The sequence below is a fragment of the Lagopus muta genome, chromosome 4 (genome assembly GCF_023343835.1).
Source record: "Lagopus muta isolate bLagMut1 chromosome 4, bLagMut1 primary, whole genome shotgun sequence".
NCBI classification, from domain to species: Eukaryota; Metazoa; Chordata; class Aves; order Galliformes; family Phasianidae; genus Lagopus; species Lagopus muta.
The window spans coordinates 68,468,064-68,487,058 of NC_064436.1; the positions used below are offsets into that span (position 1 = coordinate 68,468,064).

General features: G+C 51.0%; 2 protein-coding genes across 11 annotated transcripts; both read right to left on the reverse strand.

Moving 5' to 3' along the window:
- Positions 1-81: 81 nt before the first annotated feature.
- On the reverse strand, positions 82-9,099 carry PANK2 (pantothenate kinase 2). 3 transcript variants are annotated; one of them, XM_048943659.1, is made up of 8 exons: positions 7,782-8,681; positions 7,504-7,595; positions 3,935-4,287; positions 2,742-2,995; positions 1,895-2,071; positions 1,582-1,705; positions 657-782; positions 82-544 (listed from the first exon to the last, which is right to left on the reverse strand). In XM_048943659.1, exons 1-8 carry the CDS (start codon positions 7,985-7,987, stop codon positions 494-496), a joined length of 1,383 nt encoding a protein of 460 aa, XP_048799616.1. In that variant the 5' UTR covers positions 7,988-8,681; the 3' UTR covers positions 82-493. The 3 variants fall into 3 exon arrangements, with proteins under 3 accessions (XP_048799616.1, XP_048799618.1, XP_048799619.1); XM_048943661.1 differs by lacking the exons at positions 7,504-7,595; positions 7,782-8,681 and adding an exon at positions 8,833-9,099; XM_048943662.1 differs by lacking the exons at positions 7,504-7,595; positions 7,782-8,681 and having other exon boundaries at positions 4,078-4,193.
- A 426-nt stretch (positions 9,100-9,525) lies between these two features.
- MAVS (mitochondrial antiviral signaling protein) lies at positions 9,526-17,777 on the reverse strand. Of its 8 annotated transcripts, none has more exons than XM_048943642.1 (7): positions 17,716-17,777; positions 17,086-17,321; positions 16,028-16,202; positions 15,389-15,642; positions 14,385-14,934; positions 13,580-13,734; positions 9,526-12,971 (listed from the first exon to the last, which is right to left on the reverse strand). In XM_048943642.1, exons 2-7 carry the CDS (start codon positions 17,200-17,202, stop codon positions 12,300-12,302), a joined length of 1,923 nt encoding a protein of 640 aa, XP_048799599.1. In that variant the 5' UTR covers positions 17,203-17,321; positions 17,716-17,777; the 3' UTR covers positions 9,526-12,299. The 8 variants fall into 8 exon arrangements, with proteins under 8 accessions (XP_048799599.1, XP_048799602.1, XP_048799605.1 ...); XM_048943645.1 differs by having other exon boundaries at positions 17,086-17,215; positions 17,706-17,764; XM_048943648.1 differs by having other exon boundaries at positions 17,086-17,215; positions 17,716-17,763.
- Between the last annotated feature and the right edge of the window lie 1,218 nt (positions 17,778-18,995).

Genomic DNA, 18,995 nt, shown 5'->3' on the forward strand with positions numbered 1-18,995 from the left:
GCAGAGCATCCTCAGAGGTTGCAAAGTGCACAGCCTAATTCAGGCTGTGTGCAAGGAAGAAACACAAGAAAGAACAACTGCTGTGTATATGGGAAGGGCAGCTTCACCCCCCAGACTACTTTAGTGTATAAGCACTGAATGAAGCATTACAGAACAAATCCCAAATACATGACTGAAAGAAACAGTAAACTCTTTGGTATTGTTATATGCAGCCCTGCTGATAGCATGACTGTGTCCAGCAGAGCACTGTGGGGTCTGGAGGGAACAGGAATGGTCCTTATGCTGTTATGTGCTGCAGTTCTCACCCCTCCACAGATTTGTAGGACAATGAGAATGTGACATCTTTCATCTGCAGAACACAGAACCTTGCAGCTGACACCTGTAATATGGGAATTAAACAGACATACAGCACTCAGAGGCATTGATGAAAGTGCTTTAAAGCTTCATGTGGGCACTGTGACTTCATTGCTCGAACGTATGGAACCTGGATGGATCAGGCTGAGTCCAGGAGCTCCAGCAGAGCACCAACTGCACCAAAGTAACCCTGAGGAGCAAACAGATCTGTTAACAGCCCAAAGGCGGGCACACGAGCGACACGGGGAAGGAATAACAGGAAATGATAGGTTTGACAAGAGAAATGTGAAATGGAATCTCACCTCGTGTTCCAAGAACAGTGCTTTCAGCTGTCCCTTCGACCAGTAGTCCAAAGCATAGGCCAGAAGCTTCATGGAGATGGTGTTGATCCGGAGGAAATTGCCAATGAAGACGACCCGGTCGATGTTCTGCAAGCGTGGAGAAAAAGATGGGAACGTTAAGGCTGGATTCCATGGTTCTGCTTGTAACAATGGCAACACCACCTGAGGGTCAGAAGAAAAGCAATGACACTTTGTAGTGCTCTCTAAAAGGCCATCTGTAGCCGTTCAAGTATGTTTTCCACTGAGATGTTCTGTTGGTATGGTGCTTACATGGTTTTACAAGTAAATAGCAGTAAGTACAGACAACAGGAAGAGTGGAGTGTGCTTCCCTCTGTCAGCTCGGACCATAGGAAGAGGCTCAAACTCAAGAGCATGCCTCTGTTCTTTCATAGCCCTGTACAATGCTGCTTGACATGAACGCAACAAGGCAGCACTGTAAAGAAGCTGAAAGCACAGAGATACAGTCATGTCCAGGAAAGTGGTGCTGCTTGACCAGGAGAACAAAAGCAAGTGGTGAAAAGAATGTGGGAAAGGTCTCCCACCTCTCCCCCTCCACCCCAACTTCAGTGCTAAATACACAAGAAAACACACAGCATTGTGGTGGAAAAGGGGCTCTATCGTGCTGCCAAAGAGAACCTCCCAAGAGCCAGCCCCAAATTCATGGGCAGTAACTCAGCTCACAGTGATCTGCCTCAAAGTACACAGACAAGCAAGAACAAAATGTGGATTCAACACCAATGAATCCAAAAAAGGGGCAGATTGCAAAGATCCAGAAAGACAAGAATGAACACGCAGCCACAGGAAGGCGTGCAGGGAAAGAGAGACAGCAGAACAGCAGTACAGGAGTGAGGCTTCAGAGGGGAAACAGAATGGCTTTCCCCCATACCTCATTGAGCGCACACATCCGCGCGATGGAGCCGATGTTGTTGGTGATGGTTATCAAGGTGGCCTTGGCCAGGTCCTCTTTGCTCACAGATTCCCTCTTCTCCTTGCTCATCATGTTTCCAAAACTGTCAAGAAAGTTTTAGGGTTAAAGGTTTACTTGCATCAAAATTCCAGAAAAAAAAACACCAAAGGGAATTGCTGGGTTAACTCGAATGATAGTGTAAAAGAATCAGTGTAGACTTAAGACATGCACGTTTGGTTTTTCATTGCTGCACAACCTGTGCTGAGAACAACCCAGCAGTGACCACCATTACCTGGATGCTACGGCCCAGCCTGGCAGCCCGAACCGCTCGTAGTCTCCTCCATAAATGTCCCTCACCAACTTGTCCACTTTGGTGCTGTCCCCACGGGATGCCATCTCCATGGCCTCCTCAAAGGTGGAGCAACCCGTGAGAAGGCAGCAGAGCCCAAAGAAGGTTCCCCCTCCGAGACTGCAATGGAAAGCAAGAGGAAAGTCATTCACTGGGCTTTGGGGAAACGCGACGTGCCGTCACCTAACTGTGTTATTCACCATTAGTGATGTTTAATAGGAGTAAGACCTGTGCTGAGGAGTTTCATCAATGCTCATTTTCATGAACTTCAGGGAAGCTCACAGCCACAAAGCTCTTTGGCTTCACTGGGCAACAACAGTCGCATTTTCAATGCAGCTGTCCACAGAATCACAGAAACATCAAGGTTGGAAAAGAGCTATGAGATCATCCAGTCCAACCACCCACCTCTCACCAATAGTTCTCACTAAACCATGTCCCTCGACACAGAATCCAAACGTTCCTTAACGTCCAGAAGCTGTCTGGGGAACTAAGATTGTCCCAGCACATCTGCTGAACTGACTGGAGCTAAACGTTGTATCTCTGATACACCCAGTTAATTCCTGCAGCTGAGAAACCAGCTTCTAAAGATGCCTGTTGCAGTAAGGAGGCTGAAACATGAAATTCAGATTCCCATTTCCAGGAGGAATCTCTGTTGGCAGAGATGAGGGACTGCAGTAAAAGCTGGAGTGTGACACTCAACACAGCACCTTCGATGCAGCTTGCTCAGTGCAGAAACACACTGCAGGCTGAAACAAACTCCAAAGTGAACGCAGCCCGTTGCAGCACTCACCTGGTGCCCGTCACCCGTCTGTAGTTCTCCTTCGAATACACAGCCAAAATGCTGACCCCTGAGCCAATGTTCACCAGAAGGAGAGGGTAGGGATTCCTCAAAGTGAACGGGAGCTTCTGACAGCGTTCGGTGTCGGTTGGGTGTTGGAAATAGTAGCACTCTGAACGGCCATTGAACCCAACGGAATCGATGTACAGGACTCCTTTAATAAGGCAGTCGAGCTCATCCAGCTTACGAAGCTGAAGGTCACCCATCTGGCAGGGGAAAAAAAGAATATTGAAGAAGTAGTTAGGGATGGGAGAGTCGATGCTCACCGCCAGCTAAATTCCAGCTGTCTCCATTCCTCCCTATGGGGACAGAGAGAGAAGTGCAGATGATAGCAAGGCTGCGTCTCACCCCCGGTGGACTGCTGACTGTCCTGGCCCTGAAGTGGAGGGCAATAAACAACCTGAACCATTGGTGGAGGCCAGGAGAATCCAATCCCACTGGGACTCGGAGGGACTGGCAAGAAAAGCAAAGGAGATTTAAATAGGGCGTAAATGTTTGACAAAAAGAGAAAGAAAAGAAAAAACAAAGCGGGAGAAATCAAGATTGTTCTTCCCTTATGTCACCGCCTGGAGAGTGCCTTAAAAAGCCTCTTTATTTGGTACATTTTTCAAGCCTTGTTTAAATATTTAGCAGACACATACTTCACCCATAAACAAGAATCTAACTGATGATAATGGAGCCACGTGACGACGTCAAACTCCAACTGCTAACCCCTTCCAGGTAATTCACCACCTTATTTGCCTGAACCTCCATCAGCAGCACAAGGTGTGCTAGAAACGAAGCTATGGGAGCAAACAAAGAGTGAAAATTAAGCATGGGAACACACAGCAATGAGGAAGAAAGAACACTGAGCTGAGTGTAATCGCAGAGCGGCGATACAAAGCCCTGTAAGAGCACACGGCGGGGAGGGCAGGGAGCAATTTTAGAGTTACAGGAATGTTGCATGAGCTTTCAGGAGAGAACACAGCCTAATTTAGAGATGTGAACGTGACTCCACACCCTGCTTCCTGAGCTGAGTTTAATTCCAGTCTAAGCTAAGGCTTAGAAAAGCTGAGAGGCTGCAGAGAAGGACTGGGGGCATTTCTAGCTTTAAGCTTCAAGTTTCGCTGCCAAATCCGAATTGTATACAAGCCAAAAATGCCTACTGTGAGAAAGTCCTGCTCAAATTTGTACGCTCCACCTCCCGTGGCACATAAGGTAGTATGGAGGCTCGAGAAGTGCTTTTCGCTTCCCATTTGAATAAAAGCAGGCATGTCATGGGTAGGAAAGCGTATAAAGTGCAGATTGCCTTTACGTCCACACAGGGAAAGGTCCTTTAGTTCAAGGTGCACATCCCGAATGCCTGTGGATCCGTAGGCCACGTTTGACGTCAGGTACTTGCGGATGTTTTTGAGGTTTTCCACTTCTTCGTCCTCCTCTTCGGCAGTGATGTCCTTTGGTTCAAAATAAACAAGTTTGACCAAGGTCCCACCGATGTCCAGGCCGAACCAAGGGAAGACTGAAAAGAAAGGGGGAAAAAAAACAGAGATGGTGAAACACAGCAGAAGGAACTGCACACACTGCCTGCACTCCAAATCCTTACTACAACCCCAGGAGCACCACGAAGGCAGACGCATCCCAGGTCTTGCAGTATCCCTCCAGCAACCTGAATCCCCAGCTATTGCTTTTTTAGAGAGCCAGAGCCAAGGATAATAGTGGTGCTCCGACATCAAAGCCGTGCACAAACGGTAACTAATTACAACACACAGCACCGAGGTAGGCAAGTAGTCTAAGATGCCCCAGAGAGACAAAAACAAATGTCTAATTGGATTATTTTATTAGGCAAATTCCCCCACGGTACAAAATATGCATTAGTGTCAGGCCCAGCAACATTTACAGCTGTATGAGATAATGAGCTTCTTGGAAAAGATCAAGAGAAAACCCCCATCAGATGGAATCTGAGATTAGAGCTGAGAGCTGGAACGGATTAATATTGCTATTAATGAGCTAAAGGATAGGCTGGAGCTAACGAGATACCGTAGGGCAAAATGCAGCTTATATTGGCTTATAAACCCAATATACTGCCCTGCTGCCAGAAGTGCAGTGTACCCTCTCCCTGGTGGGTGGACTCAGAGAGCATCCCCACCTCCCCAGCAGCTGCTGCAGCCAGCAGCTTCCCAAGCTCTCCTTCAAGCATCAAATAATTTCTATGGATTTACAGAGGCCACCCCCAGCCATCACCAAGGGACAAAAGGAGGCGTGAGGTCTATTTTAGGAAGCACGTCCAAACCCCAACCACCCTCTGTTTCTGATGCATTCACCTGAAACAAGAAGAGAGAGAAAAAGAACAGCTGATGGATGAGAGAGGGAGCAACCTGCATGGCTGGCCAACAGAGAGCAACCCAAGGACTTCTGCACTAACACTGCTGCTGCTTTCCTTTCTCCTCACTGCCTCAAGGTTCTGAACCTTCACAGAACCACGGCATGGTTTGGGTCAGAAGGGATCTTCCAGACCATCCCATTCCAACCCTTTTGTCATTTCATTCCAAACCTTTGTCACTACATCAGCTGGGAGGTTCACACCCTAAACTGCAACCTGCAGAGACAGAAACCTTCCAGATTTTAGAGCACAAGAATGGCTTTCCCAGTCCCAGTAGAGGAAAAGCTCTTTAGAAACAGCACCCCAGGTCGTTTTCAGTGTTGGCAACATCTAAAACATCGATAATCTATGGGATGATCTGGGCAGCAGGAGATGGTGCTGCTCCCAGGCCTCCCAGGCTGGAGAGAACCATCACAGACAGCTCTACAGACACCTTATGCAGGTAATTAACTTCAATCAGACAGATTAGTGGGCATGGTGGGAATGGGTTGAGGTTGGACTTGATGATCTTAGAGCTCTTTTCCAACCTTCACGATTCTGATTCTTCATTACGGATCAGAGAATCGTAAAGGTTGAAAAAGAGCTCTAAGAATCCCAACCCGTCCCCACCGACCACATCAGTGCCACATCCCAATGCTTCCCAAACTCCTCCAAAGATGGGATCTCTCATCATGCACAAGTTAAGAATCCGAGGAATGCTCAAAACGCTCCCAAGAAAACAGTTCTTTGGTTTACCTATGCAAACAAACACTCAAATAACCAAGATCATGGTCAAAACTTCTCCCATGTGCCATGGGTTCGATTCTTTTTGGAAAGGGGTGTGGAGCACAAAATTATTTCCAGGTATGGAGAACTGTGCTTTTTCTTACAGGAAATCAGCCAACACGAGAATGCAAGGCAGCCACAGCCATTCCCTATCCGAGAGCTAGAAAAATCCAGGCCTTCAAAGGGAGGAAGCTCTGTTGGATGAATGCCATCACCATCTGCTATCGAGATCTGTCTTCAAATGCTGATTTGTTCCACCGTTTCTCATGCACAGCTCTCTCCCTCGTGAGCCCCCAAAGGCCATTCTGAGAGCTGCAGCACAGCACACATAGGGCTGGGGGGCACCAGGACCCTTCGGGCACTGACAACCATGAGCACCACTGCTAAGGTGAAAAAACAACAAATAAAACACAATGCTGTTCCATGTGGAAAGTAGCAGGGATGCAAGCAAGGAGCTGCAATCATAGAACCATGGAATGGTTGGGTTGGAAGGGACCTTAAAGTCCATTCAGTCCCAATGTCCTGGGATGCCCAGGGATGCCACCATCCCTGCCCTGTAAGCTCTTGGGGGCAAGAAAACCAAAAATGCCTCTGCAAAATAAATTGCTTTATAAGTCTGGATGGGTTATAAATAATAACAAAACTCAACAGATTTCTTCTGACTGGGTTCAAATTTGGAGAGCTGTGTCAAGATGAACGAGGTGATACAAATTACAGACCCCCAGGGGGGATTTTCTCCATGTGAGAAGTGGCGTTGCAGGTTGATCCTTCAGTTAAGAGCCAATTATTCTGGAAGCTAAGGAGATCTGCCTGCAGAGCAGTGAAGACTGATGGTTTAGCTGAGGGTATGACAAGGCTGCCACGTTCCCTCTCAAATACCCAGCATTATATTGTAGTGGAAATTTAACAGCTGGAAAAGAAATCAATAAAGGAACATTGGTCGGCATTAAATACAAAGTGACACCAAGTCTCCCTCTCCTCACATCTCTAAAAATAGGCTCTGCTGGGAATTCACAGCTTGTATGCAATTCCAAAACAGAAAAAGGGTATTTAAAAAAACATATATGTCAAAGCTTGTTTTGTATTGCAAAGCAGCTGCTGATGGTTTAGGTACGGGCTCCACTTTGGAACTCAGACACTTCCTACAACACAGATACAACGTCCTTCCCCTCTCCTTTTGTCAGACAGCACAGCACTGCGGATGGTGCCTGCCAGAAGCACCAGAACAAGCTGCTTATTATGATTATTTCCAAAGAACTACAGCCTGCAGAAAAGAGAAATATAACTTGTTTCTCAGGGAAACAAGCTAAAGCCATCTCTGCCAAGGAAAACTTGTTTTCAGGCAGGAGCAGAGCAGGGGAGCACAGGCAGACGTGGGATGGGAGAAAGCTGCTGAACCGAATCGCTGACCTATTTCTCTTATCAGAAAGAAGATTCTTTAGAGGAAAAAAAATACATTCCACTGCTCATTACCATTGGGTATCACCAGCTTCATGCCTGGCACTTCGCCCTGCCTGCAGAAAGCCACTGGGTACAGCTGTACTGCAGCTATGTTAGAGTAAACTCAATGTGAATGTCCTCTTTATTCACCTGCGGTGCTTCCAGTCCAGTGAGGCTGTCCTGGTTTCATCTGGGACACAGTTAATTTTCTCCATAGTGGTTGGTGCGATGCTGTGCTTTGGCTTTGGGAGGAAAACAAAGCTGGTAACGCAGCCATGTTTCAGTTTTGGCTGAGAGGTGCTGCACAGAGCCAAGGTCATTTCAGCTCCTCGTGCTGCCCTGCTGTGAGGGGCTGGGAGGGCACAAGGAGCTGGGAAGAGACAGAGCAAGGACAGCTGACCTTAACTGGCCAAAGAGACATTTCATACCTTATGGTGTCAAGTGGAACTATAAGACTGGGGAGGCTGTGCAGTGCTGAGCTGCTTGGTAGCTTGAAGGCCTGTAGCTTCTTCAAGAGCAAGGCTGAGGTGCAGGAGGGCACGCAGCTCGACACCCACTGCATTGCTCCAAGTTTATCTCTGACAGAGGATATCACAGACAGAGCTGCACTGATGACACCGTGATCCCAAATCATACCATGCTGACCTTCCAAACGTTCTGTCAAAAACCATCATCTTGTCCTAAAACCACCCTCGCTACATTTTATGGAGCCCTTAGAGTTGCAAGGGACCTTTAAGGATTATTTATACAACAAATCTGAACCTCAACAGAGATGGAAATACCCTTAAAACTTCCCAAGGGTGAAGTGGAAAGGGATAATTCACTCACCAAAAGCTGCCTGCCACCTATTAATGAGCACATCTCTAATCAACAGCCCTGAAGCTACAACTGGTACCTTCAGCTGTCATATTCTTACAGTATAACTCTGCCACATTGGAATGACAGAAATTACTACCGTCACCATGGTCCTTGCATCCCTCTGTGGAGCTCCTCTCCCATCCTCCTGGCCCTTCAGCATGCAGAAAACCCCACGATTGCCTGAATTACTTCACACAAACAACCATTTCCCAAGTGCAGGATGACTCCCACGGTCTGGGAATGAACGAAAGGGAGCACAGCCTCAATGAGCTGGAATGAGAACATCTCAAGGAAGACTTCTGATAGGAACTGCTGCACCTTTTGATTGCAATTCTTCTGTTTTCGGATGCACTCCTTTATTTCACAGTAAGAGATCAGGAAAACAAGAAGAGACGCTCCGTCCCCGAGGTCATTTCACAAACCTTCTCTAGGCAGGAGCCATCTGGCCCCGCCCCCTATTCTAGCCACGCCCACTTGCATCTCATTACCGATTACCCCACCCCCTTGGTCAAGCCCCGCCCCCTTCCTGCTGTCGACCTTAGACTCACTCCCTCACCCCCTCCCCTTTGGGCCCCGCCCCCCCTCCAGGCCCCGCCCCCGCGCCCCCTCCGCCTCACTCACGCGGGCGGTTCTTGCGGACCGAGTCCCGCCGAAGGCCGCAGGCTGCGCCGCCCCCCTCGCAGTGCTCCGGTCCCGCCGCCGCGCTTCCAGCGCCCGTCCCGCCGCCGCTCCATCGCCGCGGCTTCCCCGCTTCCGCTTCCCGCCTCCGAGGTTTCTCATCCGCGCCGCCGCCGTTGCGCCGCGGCTCCATCCGCCGCACGGCCCGGCCCCATGGGCCGCTCGCGCCGCACCGCGCCGCGCTCCTCAACGGCCACCGCCGCAGCCACCGCCCGCAACGCGCCTGCGCCGAGCGGCGCCGAGCGGCGCCCCCGGCCCTCGGGAAGTGGGAGGGAGAAGCTTCTGAGGCGGGCGTCCAATCGGAATCCTTTGTCGAACTTACCGACGGGCGGTCTGGCCAATGAGAAGCAAGGATCGGACAGAGAGCCCGCCTACAGCGTTATTGATAAGTCCAACTGTCCAATACGATACGGGAGCTCGGAACAGGGCGGGGATTAAGGAGGCCGAGAGGGGCGGGACGGTATGCGGCGCATTGGCCTATGGCGTCCCGTGGGAAAGAGTGACGCGGCAGCTAGCCAATGACGTGAGGTGTCTGATGGTGGAGGCAGGCTGATTGGCAGGTCGAGTAACCATGGCAACGCAGATGGGTGCTGAGGCCTTGCACATCCCTTCACAGCCAGGGGACAGTCGGGCATTAATTCGAGACCAAAGAGATAAATGCCTGACTGTCACTGTGCCACACAGAGGCTCTGAAACATGAGATTTTCCCTCAAGTTACAAACACAGCACCCTCAAAAGTTTTGTGGAGTGGCAAACAGTTTTTATTATGTATTCCATCCTAGGTATCCCTTTTGCTGATTTCTGTCTTTAAAGTGCTACACGACAGCTAGGAAAATAGAGGCACTTCACAGCAAACACCAAGAAAAACAAATGCTTTATGTGCTAATAAATCAGGTGTGTTTTCATAGGGAGTGCAGGAGCTAAAAAGCACTGGGAAAATACATGAAGAAATCTGCAGGCAGAGAAGAGAGCCTTGGTATGGATGCTGCTGGCTTGAGATCTCCCAAACACCCTCAAAAATGGCACAGAAAGCAGCAGGAGAAGATGTAGGCCTCCTCTTTCTCATGGTGAGAACAGCCCCTGTGCCCCATCTCTGAGAAGAGGATGGAAAGTGCATTTAAAACGCCCTCTCTCATCCATGGATGGGTAAAATGCTGGGCACTGAGCAAGAAGTGAACATCTCGAGTTCGCTCTTGGGCCCTGTCAGAGCAAACTCAACCACCTCACTCTTGCATGTATTTATTGCCCTTGTCCATTTATAAGGGAGGCATTTTGTGCATTTTGGGGCAAAAGGAAAAGTTGTCAGCCCTACTAAACCGAAGCAGAAGTCCCCCAGCCTACTGTGCTGTGACAGAACCATTTGTAATTTGGAGACCATTTACCCAAGTCAGAAGAGGCTAAATGATCTTATAGGTTGTTTCCAACCTTATGATTCTATGATTCCTCCAGACTAATAGGATGTTAAGGCAATCAACCAAAAATAAGGCAGAGCTCTGGGAAAACCAGCACGTGGCTCAACAACCTGGGAATATGGGACTGGAAAGAGGTGGGCAGGTGCCTTCCAAAACGCATTTCCTTTGGAATATATAAGAACCCAACTCATGCAAATACTGTGGTCAGAGCAGGTGACATCCAGCACCCCAAGGATACTATTCCATCTAGAAAAGCCTCAGGACACCTCAATTCTGGACACAGAGCCATCAGAGGAGTGCTCCTGGAGCAGCCCTGGAGGAGGAGCAGCCCTTTGTCCCACAATTGGGCTCACTGACCCTCTGCACCATCAGGTCTGTGCTGAGCTCTGGGCACAACAGCCATACCCTGCAGCCAATCCCAGGAAGCTCAGCAGTAGGGACAGGTCTTGGGAAACTGTGCTGAACAGCAGGGATCCAAGGGAAATAAATTATCAAATCAAGGAAAGCAGCAGCTTTCTGGATCAGGACTGCAGCCCAGATCAGGCTTGCAGCTCAGTCACTGCAGTGATTTAAAGCCCATAGCACCCTGGCCAGCCAGTCACATTCAAGCCATGGCTGTCCATGATACAAGCCTTCTGCTGTGCAAATCTGTCTCCACATCTCCATACTTTTTGCCCAACTTTGCCTCCTGCCATGGCTTCCATTTCCTGCAGCTCACAGGATTGCAGGGCAACCTAAAAGTCCATGCTGGTGCATTTAGAGCTTAAAAAAAATTAATAATCTCTAACTAAAATAACCCACTTTCTTACTTTTGTGCCTCTGTCCTTTTGGGAGGGAGCAGGTGAGTGATGGTGAACAGCCCACAGCCATAGCAACAGAGGAAACAGGCAGCGCAGCTTGGGGTGGTTCAACTCTGCCTGGAGTTGGACATGAAAGCAAACAGCAACTAAACAGGATCGCTGCTGCCCCTGAAAGCTGTCCTGAGCTGAGGGAACCAAGGGATGCTTATTTGGGTTTGGGATTTTCTCTTATCTGGAAGTGTTACGGCCCAAGCCCCTCAAACTCTCAAGGTGATCCCTGGGAGCAGTTGGGAAATGATGGACTGAAATTTTAAACAGAATCCTCAAGATAACTCAGAACATGTGGACCACCAGCTAGCACTGATGTATGGCCTCCCTGCATCACACAGAGCTGACCCTATTTATGTCCCAACCTCAACATAAGTTTCTATCTCATTGCACCAGGTACTGGGAAATGTGAGAATTACATCCACTCTCCTAGCCAGGCTCACTAAATACAGCCTGTAGATCAAAAGGCACACAGCAATCCTAGGTGAGAGCAAGTCTGGCTCATGCTGGTATTGCATGAAATTGTCTTCTGAAAGCATATGCTTAAATCCTTTCTCCCCCTGTCTGGCGGAAAAGAGAGGTAAGATTGATCCATGAGAAAGCTGCACAAGGGTATACACAACTCCTTCTGGCTCCACTGCTCCATCCCCAGGGGTGTCAGTGCTGTGTGTCAACATCCTGGATCCTGTGCCATTTCTGACCCACAGGTGCAGGGCACGATACTCCAAAGGAAAGCACTGAAGCAGGATGAGGGCTCCTGGGAGAGGGGACAGCTTGCACACAGTCCAGCCTGGCACATCCTCATCACAGGAACATTTCTTGGCAGGAGAGGGGCCATCCAGAGCCAAATGTGAAGATGAGAATGGCCAGGAAGGCTCTGATTTTGACCTCGAGGGATCACCTCCTGAAAGACACCCTCACTGTGGGTGAAAAAGAAGGCAGCACAGACAGGAAGGTGGTTGGGAATCAGACCAAAACCCAACAGCATCACACAACCAAGGCCTCTTCCAGGAAACTTTCTGGGAAGAGATTTAACAAAGCCCCTACAGTCCCTCTAACTGTTCTTCGGGCTTCAAACATGCTGGCCAACTTCCTGCTACGAAGAGGAATCTCCCTTTGGTAGCTGTGGCATCTCATCTTCTCTCTGCTGCTATTTCTGCAATCGTCTGTACACCAGAAACACTGAAATCAGTGCAATGCCAACAGCTGGGAGGATGTACAGCAGGGACGGCCCATTACTGTCCCCTGATGTGGGGACTTTGACCTGAGATGAGTTGGTTGCAGCATTACTTCCCTTGTTTGAGTCAGGAGAGCCTTCAAAGGGGACTGCTCCATCTCGGACATCATTGCCTGCTGCCAGCACAGCACTGAGGTGATGTTCCACATGGACCTCGTGGGTGCCCACAGAAGGGCTGGCCCAGCTCAGAGGTGGATAAGGGCTCACTCCAGCTGCCTTTTCTCCCCCAGGGTCTGCATGAACTGCTGGAGTTGCAGACCAGCGCCCTGAGTTGGCTCTGGACTGTGCTTCTCCAGGCCTCAAGCTGTCTGTGCTCACCATGAGCGGGTCGCTGCTCAAGCCAAGGTGACTGGATGTGTTGGAACTGGGGCTGCCCAGGTATCTGGCAGCTGCCTTTTTTGGGCTCTCTCCTGCTACAGACTGGAGGGCACCTGGCTTACTGAGCTCCACGTCTTCCTCCTCGTTATCATGAGATGCCCAGATGCTGGTAGCAGAGCTCACTCTTGAGGGGGTCTTCCCAGCTGCGCCTTCAAAGCTTCCTGCAGCATTCATAGCTGAGAGGGAGGCCACCGAGGCAGAGAGCACCTTTGGAAGACAAAGAGAGGGGCAGTCTCAGCTGGGTGCTGTGGGGAGCACCCGTTCAGCCTGTCTCAGGCACCCACATCACACAACCGAGCACACTTCTCTATCATTTTCTCCAGCTACTAACAGTGTGGCTGGGCCATGAAACAACAAGGGCAGGGAAAGCAGAAGGGGTAGGAAGGTGTTGAGGCTCTGGGGAGCCTCTAGGATTTGTGAGAGATGCAAGGAGAAAGGGGAGACAAACAGGGATAGAGATGACTGGGGTGGAGATGGGCATCTGGACTGACAGAGCCAGTTCTTTCCCCCATATACCTGAGGGCTCAAGCAGAGCCACAGAATCATTTGGGGACACCCCAGGTGAGTTTTGGGGTCAGGACCCCACTGGGATCACAATCTGATCTAAATGTTCTTTGCAACACCCACCAGCCAAAGCAGCTCTCCCAGGCATGCTCTGAAATACAGCAGGACAGAAAGAGGAACACAGCAAAGAAAAACCCCTAAATAAACCCCCCATCAGCTGAAAATCTCACAGTGCAGCAAAAACCATCCTTGCCACAGGGAGTTCACAAGGACCTGAAGGAAATGCAACCAATAACTGAAAGGTCACCTACTTGCTCCTTCTGTGGCATGGAGGGGGTGCTGCTGGCTGCTTCCTCCCCAGGCAGCATTCTCTCTCGTACAGGAGGCTTCAAGGAGGTGTCACAGAATGGGGAAATATCTCTGGGTGCAGAGGTTGAGACTGAGGTGGCTGTTTCCTTCCAAACATCTGAAGGAGAAAACAAAGCACGCTGCGTTAACCAGGAGAACTCAAGGTGAGCCTCTTCTCAAGGGATGCTGCAGTAGGATACATCACTTCCAGGGCAGGTTCTTACCTGCGTTCATGGGTTTTCATCTTTTTCCCTCATCACATCTCTGTGTTAATTTGCACAGAATGGAAACTGCAGCCTGTGCTCAGCACAGAGCAAGTGCAAGATGTGGGCAAGGGACTGGAACCACAGAGAAGCTCAGGGCAGTTGAGCTTTCCCAGCAGCAGGTGCAGGTAAAGCAGACAGCACCAGTGCAGCCTGCACCTCAGCACTGCCAGCCTGTTCCTCTCTCTTTGAGTCTGGGCTGTTCCCAGCCTGCTGAAACAGGAGGGCATGGACACAGAGCTATGAAGTTTTACAGCAGAAACAAAGCAAGCACGTCTGCCAAGTATATGAGGGGAGGAACAGCATCTGGAGAGAAAACTAGGGGAAAAAAAGCAGTCAGGTAGATGCCTGCACAAACCAGCTTCCCTGCCTTCTTAGAGGAGGTAACTGGGATCTCCTAAGAGACAGGAGCTAACAGCCATAACCAGCACCTTAAGTGACTGCAGAGCAGCACCTCCAGCCCTGCCCCGTCTGAACCTGCGGACTACAAAGGAAGGAAACCCACCTCCACCTCCTTCACGCTCTCTCTCAATCTGCTTCTGCTCTACATCAAACTGCTGTTGTATAAGCAAGGGGTTGTGCACATCCACAGAGCTGCTCAGGGGCCCGTCGTGCTTGGAACTGTGCACAGGTCGTTGCTCCTGTGTCCTCACAGAGGCTGGGGGCTGCAGTCCCCCACTGCCAGTGGTCTCCACCAGCCTCACAGGCAACTCGCTGGAGATGTAGACGTCTTCTTGGGGCTCGTTCCTGGTTTGCTCAAGGCCAGAAGCAGCACTCAAATCCTTTGGTGGAAGAGAGCCCAGATCCAAGTTTGGCACGCCACGTTGGAGGTGGTTTGCATTCCCAAAACACCCGTTGTCCACACACACCGGATGCCGGTGGCTCAGCCACTCCTGGCCCTGCTCAGGGGACACAGATGGTAAAACTGTGCTGGATGCCCCAGGGGTCTCCACTGCCTCTTGAAGCTCTTTGGTGGGGTATGGGACAGGTTTCTCTTTGCCATCACAGACCGTGTTCATCATCAGCGGAGGCTGGGGACTCTTTCTTTCTGGGTGCTGGAAGAAAATGAGCTACGTTAGATTACCATGCAGCCCCACTTCAGTTAGGATGAGGGCACATGAGGCCACCAGGGTGTCTCAAAAGCAAACCTGGTGACCCATGTGAGCCTGAAGACGAGTTGCACCCACTGAACAGGTCACAGAAGCAGTGAGCTTCATGTGTCAGAGAATACGGAGAGGCTGTAAGGCTGCACTTACATGCATGGAGGGGAGTAGTTACAGCCTTGTATAAATGCTATAAGAGAACAGTTGGCTGCCTCTCACCAGCAGCAGCTGCAAGAGCTCTGTGTGGAAACAGCAGACAAGGTGCCCTCTGCTTCTCCTCATGGGTGAAGCTGCCAGGCACAACGAACACACAGCAGAGGTCAGCAACAAGAGCCTAATTGTGGCATCCAAAACACCAACCCTCCAGTCCAAAAAGGATCTTTGCAGTCCCGTGTGCTCTGCTCACCGATTCCTGCACCGGTGCCCTGGCATCCAGTTCTGTGCTGGAAACATCCGAGCTCACAGCTGAGGTCGCAGTGGTGGCAGCAGCAGGTGAGAGAGGTGGATGGCCACCAGCAGATGGGTTGGAGCGTGGTGGCTCAGCCTTTGGGGCTTCTGCAGAGCTTGGCCCTGAGAATGGCTTCAGGGCACTGTCGGAGGAAACAGCAGGCCAGGCAGCAGAAGCTGAAGCACTTGGAGGAGCCAAGGCACCTGGAGGAGCTGAGGCAGCCCAGGAAAACCAAGGAGACAGAAGATGAGCATGGGCCCAAGGCAGCCCTTTTCATGCCCACGCTCCACCCCCATAACAGCCAAGCCCACAGTGCCTCCTAATTCATTTTTCCATCTCCCCTTAAGACAAGGAGAACAAGACACAAGCCACTGTCAGCCCAAGCAGCTTTGGACAAGGAACCCTGCAGACATTCTGCCATCCCTGGGCATGTCACAGGGGCAACACATCTTTGGGGACAAGTCACAGATACCCATGGACTCCTGCACGAGACACAGTTGTTGTATACGGACTCCCCACCAAGAACAGGAGCTAGACCCTGAGAGAAACAAGCATCCAAGCATGCTGGGGGGACCCAGGGGTGTTGAGGCCACTTACGGGCTTGGTAGAGGTCATAAACCTGCTGCAGCTCCTCAGCCAGGTGCCCTGCATTGTTCTGGTGCAGTGCGTTGATCAGATCCATCACCCAGCCCTTTCGGCACTTCAGGTGCTGGTAAAATTTGTACACAGTGGCACGGATCCCCCGCATCTCCTGCCGGGTGTGAAGCTCATCCTGAACAAAACACATTGAGAAGCACAGGCTGCCTTAGAAACAGAATCACGAAATGGCTTGGGTTGTAAGGGAACCTAAAGATCAGTCAGTTGCAACTGCTGCCGAGGGCAGGGACATTTTCCACTGCTCAAAGCTCCATCCAGGCCAGCCTTGAGCACCTCCAGGGATGAGGCACCCACAGCTTCTCTGGGCAGACTGTGACAGGGCCTCATCACGTTAACAGCGAGGAATTCCTTCCTAATATCTAATCAAAATCTCTTCTAGTTTAAAGCACTCTTTATCTTATCTCCACGTTCCCTGATAAAGAGTTCCCTGATAAAGAGTTCCTCCCCAGCCTTCCTGTAGGCCCCTTTATGTCCTGGAAGGCTGCAGTGAGGTCTCTCTGTAGCCTTCCCTTCTGCAGGCTGAACACTCCCAGCTCTCTGCCTGTCTCCACAGCAGAGTTCATAGTATCACAGAACCACAAAATGGCCTGGGTTGAAAAGGACCACAATGATGATGTAGTTACAACCCCCTGCTATGTGCAGGGTCACCAACCAGCAGACCAGGCTGCCACATCCAGCCTGGCCTTGAATGCCTGCAGGGATGGGGCATCCACAACCTCCTTGTTCCAGTGCTTCACCACCCTCTGAGTTGCTGCAACCTCTGAGCACCCTCATGACCCCATCCCAACTCACTCCAGCAACTCCACATCTTTGTGCTGGGGGGCTGAGAGCTGAACACAGCGCTGCAGATGGGGGCTCAGGCAGCAGAGCAGAGGGGACAATTCCCTCCCTCACCACTCTGGGCACACGTAAAGCAGCTGTACACCAACCCACGTCATACAAACATTGGGCAGAGTGCCCACGCAGCCCAGCAGCACTCAGAGCAACAGAGAATTTACCCTGTCAGCATCGGTGAGGCAGCTCAGGGAATCGACCAGCGACGCCACGTGGATGTTACAGAACCTGCTCATGTTCTTCAAGATGTGGTTGTACACTTTGTCCTCAGCAAAACCCATCGTGGCTCAGTGCCTGCAGGGACAAGGACTGAAGGTGAACAGAGCTTAGGAGCAGAGCTGCTGTTTGCCTCTTCTCTTAGCAAGCTGGGCTGTCAACAGCAGGAAGGGCAGTCGTTGGGCTGGGGAAAGAGCACAGGGGAAATCTCACATGAAATACACATAAAATATGGATAAATGGGCAGGGTTAAGGTTTAACTCTTGGCAGAACTTCGTTTTTCCTTCATGTTGGACCCACGGCCCTGTGTTTGCACAGCTGGCTGCACTCGGGTGATTCTTTTTGTCTTCAAAACGCTTTCTTTTTCCCCCCTCAATAACATTGAAACTTTCTCAAATCCAACGGAAAGAGGAAGAGAAAGCGGGCACAGCGCCCGGCCCCAAGGCGGCAGCTTCCAAAATCCCACGGACACGAAGGAAAAGACAGATCAGGCCTCCTAACCCGGATCCCAGCCCCGGTCCACGACCTTCTCCCGGTCTCCGTCCTTCTCCCTGCCCTTATCCCGTACCCGGCCCCACCTGCGTCGCCGCCACCTCCGCCCGTCCCGGGTCAGCGCCGAGCCCCGCCCACCACCTCGTGCACGCTTCTCATTGGTCACCGCGCCCGTCCGTCCCCGATGGAAGGGCGGTGATAGGCGGAGCCCTGGGCGGAGAGACAGGCCTGGCCCGGGCCTTCGGGCCCTAATGTGGCTCGGAGCGCCCTAAACTCGAGAGTCTGGATGGGTTTAATGTTCGTAGTGCTGTGTTATCATCAGCTTTAAATTCCTGACGCCCCGAATCGTTCTTTGCCACCACAAATCACAGAATCACGTCATAGAATCATAGAATGGCCAGGCTTGGAAGGGACCTCAAGGATGAAGCTCCAACCCCCTGCCACATGCAGGGCCACCAACCTCCCCATTTCATAGCAGCCCAGGCTGCCCAGGGCCCCATCCAGCTTGGCCTTGAACACCTCCAGGGATGGACTGGGCATCCACAGCCTCTCTGGGCAGCTGTTCCAGCACCTCACCACTCTCTCTCTCAAGAACTTCCCCCTCACATCCAACCTCAATCTTCCCTCTCTCAACTTCAAACCATTTCCCCTTGTCCTGCTGTTATCAAACCTTTTGCAGAGTTGATTCCCCTCCTGTCTGCAGGCTCCCTTTAGGTACTGCAGGCTGCAATGAGGTCACCCCACAGCCTTCTTTTCTCCAGGCTGAACAAGCCCAGCTCCCTCAGCCTGTCTTCATCTGTCTTCTCCAGCCCTCTGATCATCTTTGTAGCCCTCCCCTGCACTCTCTCCAACAGCTCTCTGTCTTTCTTGTATTGGGAGCCCCAGGCTGTCCCTGGGTACAATACCAAGGGTGCTGCAGATGGGGCCTCACAAGAGCAGAGTAGAGGGGGACAATCACCTCCCTGTCCCTGCTGGCCACCCTTCTCCTGATGGAGCCCAGGATCCCATTTGCTTTCTGAGCTTCAAGAGCACACTGCTGGCTCACGTTAAGCTTTTCATCCATCAGGACCCCCAGGTCCTTCTCTGCAGGGCTGCTCTCAAGGGCCGCTCCTTCCTGTCTGTATGGATGCCTGGGATTTCTCCAGCCCAAGTGCCAAACCTTGCACTTTGCTGTGTTGAACCTCATTAGATTCACTCGGGCCCACATTTCAAGTTTGTTGAGGTCCCTCTGAATGGCATCCCTTCCTTCCACTGCGTCAACAACAACCACCAGAAAAAAAAAAGTCCAAATTCAGAGTCACACGTTTTCCCCAAAAGCCGTGACTTTGAGCAAGGAGAACTGCTTCACAACCCCGGGCACAAGCCG

Excerpts from the sequence above, each read along its gene's own strand:
- PANK2 (XM_048943659.1), bottom strand. The coding sequence starts at position 7,987 with ATGATTTGGGATCACGGTGTCATCAGTGCAGCTCTGTCTGTGATATCC. Across the intron at positions 7,596-7,781 it reads GTTCCACTTGACACCATAAG|CCAAAGCACAGCATCGCACC; the intron begins GTATGAAATGTC and ends TTCCTCCCAAAG. Across the intron at positions 1,706-1,894 it reads GGCTGGGCCGTAGCATCCAG|TTTTGGAAACATGATGAGCA; the intron begins GTAATGGTGGTC and ends CTTTCTTGACAG.
- MAVS (XM_048943642.1), bottom strand. The coding sequence starts at position 17,202 with ATGGGTTTTGCTGAGGACAAAGTGTACAACCACATCTTGAAGAACATG. Across the intron at positions 16,203-17,085 it reads GCCTCACCGATGCTGACAGG|GATGAGCTTCACACCCGGCA; the intron begins GTAAATTCTCTG and ends TGTTTTGTTCAG. Across the intron at positions 15,643-16,027 it reads TTATGACCTCTACCAAGCCC|CTCCTCCAGGTGCCTTGGCT; the intron begins GTAAGTGGCCTC and ends GGGCTGCCTCAG.